Source organism: Petromyzon marinus, unplaced genomic scaffold, assembly GCF_048934315.1.
Source record: "Petromyzon marinus isolate PM22_M1 ecotype Great Lakes invasive population unplaced genomic scaffold, UKy_Petmar_22M1.pri1.0 PM_G_Scaffold_27, whole genome shotgun sequence".
Taxonomy (NCBI): Eukaryota; Metazoa; Chordata; class Hyperoartia; order Petromyzontiformes; family Petromyzontidae; genus Petromyzon; species Petromyzon marinus.
In genome coordinates, this window is record NW_027422839.1 from 2,665,000 (window position 1) to 2,673,139 (window position 8,140).

At 46.0% G+C, this 8,140-nt stretch overlaps 1 protein-coding gene across 1 annotated transcript; it reads left to right on the top strand.

The window, feature by feature from the left end:
- The first annotated feature begins 3,840 nt into the window (after window positions 1-3,840).
- On the top strand, window positions 3,841-6,042 carry LOC142913950 (uncharacterized). Its single transcript, XM_076061078.1, has one exon. The coding sequence runs from the start codon at window positions 3,865-3,867 to the stop codon at window positions 5,107-5,109; it is 1,245 nt and encodes a 414-aa protein (XP_075917193.1). The 5' UTR covers window positions 3,841-3,864; the 3' UTR covers window positions 5,110-6,042.
- The last annotated feature ends 2,098 nt before the right edge of the window (window positions 6,043-8,140 follow it).

Below are 8,140 nucleotides of genomic sequence, written 5' to 3' on the forward strand. Positions count from 1 at the left end.
GGGGGCGATGATTGATGCGTAATCTCAGTTGTGTAGTTTGTAGGCAATCTTGATTCGAAGCTTTTGTGACTGCAGGAATCCACACTCTTGAGTTATTTCGGTAAAGTCACCACGTGGGTAGAAACATAACAGATCACGGCGTTTAGATCACAACACGCACAATCGTCATCAGGTGGGACAACCACAGCAAGAGAAACTGCTGAAGTAGTAGGCGCCTACTCCTGCAGTTTGTTCTTATTGCTGCTGTGCTTGTCCCACCTGATGCCGATTGCTTGTGTTGCCATCGAAGCGCCCTCATCTATTATTTGTAGCGTAATGTTTTGAATTTGCTACATTTTGACCCAGATGCTAGCATGCAACGGCCTACTCGTTTTGAATGACGCAACAATCGTACGTTGTACATACACTGTTAAGCAGACGGTGCGTATTTGTAAAATAACTTCTTGTTAATACGATGTAACGTGATGCAGTCAATTTCGCTGCAGAAATTCAATTTTGTTAATATGCCCGTCAATTATTTAGAATGAATACTTGTCTGATTGTGCGCGTGCATGTAACATTTTGTCTGAGGGTCAAACATTGAATAAGTGATGTTAGGACAAAGTGTGTGTGTGTGTTTTGGAAGTAAACTGTACAGAGAACTCGGGTGAGACCCGTTGTTCTTGTGATACAGGTCAAAGGGTACTTTTGTGTTTCACGAAGTGTCTGCCTCTGGAGCAACTCATCGTCTTTGAAATAGGGAGCACGCTCGGATCATTCATCAGTTACAAGGCATACCACTTAAAAGTTACACGTATAGGAGGAGGTACATTCTCTACAACACGAATTGTAGTTTTGTCTTACGTGTTGACGTAGATTTTGTCTAAGACTATAAATGCTCCTTGCTGATTGACGTCTGGATGTTCGTTACCTATCTGTTGAAGCAAACCCCACTGCTGTTGTTGAGACGCTGTGCACCATTTAATGGTCCAACACATTGACGGCCTTCAGGCCAGGAAAGTCACAACATTTGCACACGAAGGACGCATTCACGCAAGCACCCCATGCTCCGTTTTGAAGTTTTAAAATGAAACATCTTTGAATTGTGTTGTGTTTTGAATTAGATGATTTAATTTCTTCATTAAAAGCTTGTATCAATTTACATCTGGAAGACTTCATTGAAAAGGACATTTCGTGTGAATTTTCTCTCGTCATTAAGTAGATGGCCTTGCCCGGGGTTCGGTTCAATGCGGACACACACTGTGTACACACACAGTGTACACACATACACAGTGTACACACACAGTGTACACATACACAGTGTATACACACACTGTGTACACACACAGTTTATACACAGTGTAGACACACACAGTGTACACAGTGTACACACACACAGTGTACACACACAGTGTACACACAGTGTATACACAGTGTGCACACACACAGTGTACACACACACAGTGTACACACACAGTGTACACACACAATGTACACACACAGTTTATACACACAGTGTACACACAATGTACACACTGTACACAGACAGTGCACACACACAGTGTATACACACACAGTGTACACACAGTGTACACACTGTACACACATACAGTGTACACACAGTGTACACACAGGGTACACAGTGTACACACACACAGTGTACACACAGTGGCAGTGACACACACAGTGTACACACACAGTGTACGCACACACAGTGACACAACAGCAAACGCCATTCGCCACTAAGTGGCGGTGACGTCACCACGACGTTTGTGCCAGGCACAGTGACACACACACACAGTGACACACACAGTGTACATACACAGTGTACACACACAGTGTATACACACAGTGTACACACACAGTGTAGACACACACAGTGTATACACAATAATGTCCACGTTGTTATTGCTGAGCTCACACACCCAAGGGCGGGAGCAATGGAAAATGAATCTAAATCAACTTAGACTTCAACTCTGTGACGTCACCACTCTGCAGTACCTCATCGGCGTGAAACGCCAGGGGGAGGTGTACCTCGCTAGTGACGTCATGTCACCAAAGTATGCACCCCTCCCTCGTCCACCGCGCTCTTGAGCGTGACGTCACCTCCGCTTGTGTCATTGCCGATATCGTTCCAGTGGCAATCCTTATTAGGGAAAAGCAACGCCCAGTGACTGGTGGCTCATTAACATAATGTAGCCGTCAAAGCCGTCGCGAGCTTATTGCGACGGGTTCAGCGACCACGCCCCCATCCCTCGACATATGGGCCGGCCTCATTAACATAATTTATTCAGTTAGAGAGTCGTTCGTGGGAGGGAAGTGACGTCATACTACTTCCTGCTGTCGCGAGATAACAGGAAGCTGCCGTGTGCGCGCTTGCACTGAAATCCGAGGTGAGAAATTCTCATCGTTGTGGTGGTGGTTGTGGTGGTTGTTGTTGTTTACCAAGGTAGAGCCTCGCTCTCTCGTAGGGATGTCAGTTGAGTAGCAGCGAGCATGGGAAGCGATGTCCAGGTTGGAACTTTACAACGCGGGGCCTAGCCACTCGGGGCCTTGCCTCCTGCCCTCGCCTGATTGCGTTCACTTTAATTATCTCGCTTAAGTTTAATTTGTCTTCACCCGGCTCGCCACTTTGTCACTTTGTTTTATTGTCAATATTCACGCAGTTTTTATTTTCTTTTGTTAGCAGGCCAAGCCCGCTTGAGCTGCTATACCGCTCTTGTTATCAGAAGCGACCTGCCCACAACAACACAAGGTGAGGCTTTGTCAACGTGTGTGAATGTTTCGACTTAAAACTTTGGTGACTGTAGGAATTAATATTCTTGGTTCTTTCGGTAAAGTCACGTAGATAGAAAATAAAAATTAAATTAAATGAAAAATTGAAAATAAAGCAAAAAAACCCACGAGGTTTCGATTGCAACACAAGTGGTCTTTATCTTATTGAATTTAATCTGTTATTTTTATTTTCTATCTACGTGACTTTACTGAAAGAACCAACAATACGTGCGTCAATGTCTATCGGTCAAAGACGCTAAGCGCGTGCCGCTGTTGACTCTGAATGTGTGGAGGGGAACACCTTCACCACGGGGAGAGAGAGACAGAGACACGGATAGTCTCGGCTATGTTGATTGATCTTCGATTCATTACTTGGTGGAGTGAGGAAGAATTAATGCTGAGCAGATGAAGGTGGCCAGGCATGGTTCTGGTCACACCACCACCTGTTTACTCATGGCAGTGTGTGACAGTGTCAAGTTTGTGTTTGCAGTAAAGTCTATTAACTCTGTTGAACACGGAGGTTATATCAAAACAATAGTTTATTTTTGTATTCCTCTGGAACTCTTACTAAGAATGGAAACAGGAGGTGAACACAGCACACACATGCAGCTGAATTCGGAACTGTTCATCCCAGCATTCAAGGACATCTGAGCCTGGATTCACACCTCTAAGTTGCGATTGAACATTAATTTATGCATTTCTGCCTAACACAAATAGTATTGTTTTCAACACCCTTTGCTATGTCAGCTGAATTTAGCTTTCATAAATATTCCTTTTGTAGTCAGACAGCCAAATTTGTGTGCTTAGAGTTTTGGGTTAACATTCATCTTGGAAGATATGAAGGCTTCCAGGCATATTAATGACATTTTCCCTCTCATTGTGTGCCCTAACAGCCCGTGGAGAGAAACCCTTCAGGTGCACTCTGTACGTGAAGGCGTTTGCACGTTCATCAAATCTGATGAATTTGAGAAACTTTTCATTACATCATGAATATAATAATAAGTATAGACGTGTAAGTCTCGTGTGCATTCCTCTGTGCCTGACGTGTAGATGGTGTGGATATTCTTTGTTTCTGTCTGCAGCTGACGCTTCCTCTGCAGAATTGGTCTGATGGAGCAAACGCACTCAGCGCAGCTCGGTGCGACAAGTCAACAATGTGACCAGCATGCATACAGCACGGACCGGACTGGATATTTGACACGTCACCAGAGAATACACACAGGAGAAAAACCCTTCAGGTGCACGATGTGCGGGATGGCGTTTGCACAGTCATGTAATCTTGTAATACACCAGAGAACACACACGGGAGAGAAACCCTTCAAGTGCAGTGTGTGTGGGAAGGCATTTGCACATTCATCTTCTCTTAAAAAACACCAGAAAACACACATAGGAGAGAAACCCTTAAAGTGTACTTTGTGCGGCAAGGCATTTTCAGATTCATGTCATCTTGTAACACACCAGAGAACACACACGGCAGAGAAACCCTTCAAGTGCACTGTGTGCGTGAAGGCATTTGCACATTCATCTGCTCTTGTAAAACACCAGAGAACACACACGGGAGAGAAACCCTTCAGGTGCACGATGTGCGGGATGGCGTTTACACAATCATATAATCTCGTATTACACCAGAGAACACACACGGGAGAGAAACCCTTCAAGTGCAGTGTGTGTGGGAAGGCATTTGCATGGCTATCAGTTTTTCAGACCCACCAGAGAACACACACGGGAGTGAAACCCTTCAGGTGCAGTGTGTGTGGGAAGGCGTTTGCACATTCATCAAGTCTGCAAAGACACCAGAGTACACACACGGGAGAGAAACCCTTCAAGTGCAGTGTGTGTGGGAAGGCATTTTCACAGTCAACTGTTCTTAAAAGACACCAGAGAACACACACAGGAGAGAAACCATTCAAGTGCAGTGTGTGTGGGAAGGCATTTTCACAGTCAACTGTTCTTAAAAGACACCAGAGAACACACACAGGAGAGAAACCCTTCAGGTGCTTTTTGTGCGGGATGATGTTTGCACAGTCATCAAATCTTCAAGTACACGAGAGAACACACACGGGAGAGAAACCCTTCAAGTGCACTCTGTGCGGGAAAGCGTTTGCACAGTCACCACATCTTCAAAGACACCAGAGAACACACACGGGAGAGAAACCCTTCAAGTGCAGTGTGTGCGTGAAGGCATTTGCACATTCATCAAATCTTCAAGTACACCAGAGAACACAGAAGCATCAGAAGATCCACAAGGAGTGGAGTCTGAAATCAGCTTGTGAAAGTCAAAGTGCCGCAATGAGCCCATCCCTCATGAAACAAGAACTGGACGAAAATCCCAGCTTAGACACTTTTAAGGTATAAAGGTGAAATATGAAGAGGTGAAGCTGAAATATGAAGAGGTGAAGGTGAAATGTGAAGAAGTGATGAGCGAAGAAGTGAAGGTAAAATGTGAAGATGAAGATTCAACTCCAAAATGGGACCTTCACATCGTGAAGCAGGAGGAGAATTCTGACTGAGGCAGAGCGAGGCAACTCCCAGCAGTTTGTGGAAGTGGAGGTGTGGGTGGACTTGCTCCTAGACAATACAAAGTCAAGTGGAGACCCGGTAGATGTGTAAGCCTAAGACGATGTCGCTACAATAGATGCACCTTTGTCACAGGCCTTTAATGATTAGAACGTGAAGTTGAACACTCATTTCTTAGGTTCATCCTGCAGAGTAAGGGCGGCCAGTCTTTGTGGGCCCGTGGGTTGGGTAGATCTCTAGTCAGGAGCAAGAGCCAATAAGCTCCCAAGCATTCACTATATTATCATAATTGCTTTTACATGGTGCTTGCTTTATCGCCTCAGCAACTCTGAGTTTTGTATCTCATCTCACACTCGAAGAGCATCCCCAAGTAGCAGCTGCCCCTGTGTGGCACAAGGTGGTGGCCCTGCACCGGCCTGCATGTGGACAAGAGCCTGTCCGTAGGGGGCGATGATTGATGCGTCATCTCAGTTGTGTAGTTTGTAGGTAATGTTTAGAATTTGCTACATTTTCACTCAGACGCCAGCATGCAATGGCCTACTCGTTTTGAATGACAATAGTATGTTTTACATTCACTGTGAAGCAGACTGTGCAACTTTTTTTAAAAGCTTCTTGGTAATACGATGTAACGTGATGCAGTATATTTCACTGCAGTAATCCAATTTTGTTAATATGCCTGTCAATTTAGAATGTATGCTTGTCTGGTTTTGTGCATACTTGTAACATTTGATCTGTAAGGGTCAAACATTGAATAAGTGATGTTAGGACAAAGTGTGTGTGTGTGTGTGTTTGTTTGAAAGTAACCTGTACAGAGAACTCAGGTGAGACCCGTTGTTCTTGTGATACAGGTCAAACGGTGTTTTTGTGTTCCACGAAGCATCTGGAGCAACTCATTGTCTTTGAAATAGGTGGCACAACTCAGATCATTCATCAGTTACAAGGCATACCACTTAAAAGTTACACGTATAGGAGGAGGTACATTCTCATCAACACGAATTATAGTTGTGTCTTACGTGTTGAGGCCACGTGATGTGTCGAAGGCTCTCTGCCAGCTCACAGGACAGACCCAAGTTGCCATGTGCTCAATAAGATGACTGACAGAGGCACCACTGCACCAACTTGGTGTGGCTGACGCTCCGCTCGTTGTCGTGAGCGTCGCTCATCCGCCCTCCGTTGTTACTGGAGGGCGACTGCCTCCAATTGCCCAGCAGCGTGCTTCACGAGCCTCCTCCACAGAGGCCGATCTTGACACCGCTGGTACCAGTCATCGGCAAGTCCACTCAGCTCCACATCCTTCTGTGCAGCATCAGTCCATACATCTTTAAGAGGGTTATCGAAATGCCATGCTACAGACAGATGGGCAGATATGAACGAACAGAGCTAATGCATTAACATCTCAACCTTGGTTGGAAAGCGTTAAAAAGGAATGTCTTATTTGACCTGAACTGCATATTGTTTGATCTGAGTTAAGGACACTAAAAAACGAATACAGAGATCGTGCACTCACAGCTGTCTGGGTTAGCGCGTGAGAGGACCTCCTGTAATACTATGATCTTACCAGATACGGAGACAAATTGGCATTAATGCAGATTTGAGGCTATGCGGATGGCTTTGAACCCAATGCACCCTTCAGTGGTAATGCACATAATAGAGACATGCTTTGTTCACTTTTCTAAACCCATGCTTTTAAAATAATCTCAAGCAATTTTCTCTGCCAGTCATGTTGCCTGATCTTATTGCACTCACACAAAGACAAAGATCCCCCATATAGCCTTAACAGACTGTAGGGGCAAGTGCTGTTAGCGAGCACCTATGAAGGCCGGAACGGTACACGAGGGGGTGGGTGGCCAGCACCACGCCCGAATGCCTTTGTCTCCCTAGTGGCAATGTTTACACACCGTACCAGGTACTCACACTCACACACACAAAGATCCCCCGTACAGCCTTCAACAGACTGCTGGGGCAAGTGCTGTTGGTGAGCTATAAACGCCGGCACGCACGGCACTCGGGGAGAGTGGCCAACACCGCACCGGGCCGCCTTTGTCTCCCCTGGTATTTACCACACTAGGAAGTCATTTAAGACTACATCGGTGTAGGGAAAACCCAGGACTGGTTAAATATCTGCCACTGTTGTGTGTCATGAGCAGGATTCCAAGTTGGGTCACCGGGTTACGGAGTGCAGTGCGATAGCCACTAAATTACCGCTCCCCACTCATACACAACGACAAGAACAAAGATCCCCGGTAGAGCATTAACAGACTCTAGGGGCAAGTGCTGTTAGCGAGCACCTATGAAGGCTGGCACGGCACACGAGGGGGGTGGGTAGCCAGCAGTGCGCCCGGCCGCCTTTGTATCCCGAGTGGCGATGCTCACATCACACTGGGTACTCATTTTTAGGCTGAGTCGACCTAGGGAAGGCCCAGGACCGGTTCAGATAATCGTCACTGGCGGTGTTGGCCATGAGCGGGAAACGATCCCGGGTCTCCGGGTTCGTAGCGCAGCGTAGCGCTAACCGCTGCCCTACCGCTCGTACAAAGATACGTTTAAACACGCGCACGCAAATACACTCTGTTTGACTAACACTTCTTTCAAACCGTTCGTAGCCAAACATTTCCGTTGTAGAGTTTATGGATAATGTCTGGAATTACCACAATTTTTACCGTGACACCACAGTGTGTACACGTACACACACACTGTGTGTGTGTGTACGTATACACACAGTGTGTGTACGTACATACACACACTGTGTGTATATGTACGTACACACACTGTGTGTGTATGTACGTACACACACTGTGTGTGCGTGTGTACACAGTGTGGTGTCACGGTTAAAAAGTGTGTACACACACACGTACAGTGTGTGTGTGTA

What these genes read in the sequence shown, in the direction of transcription:
- LOC142913950 (XM_076061078.1), top strand. Translation starts at nt 3,865, where the DNA reads ATGGAGCAAACGCACTCAGCGCAGCTCGGTGCGACAAGTCAACAATGT.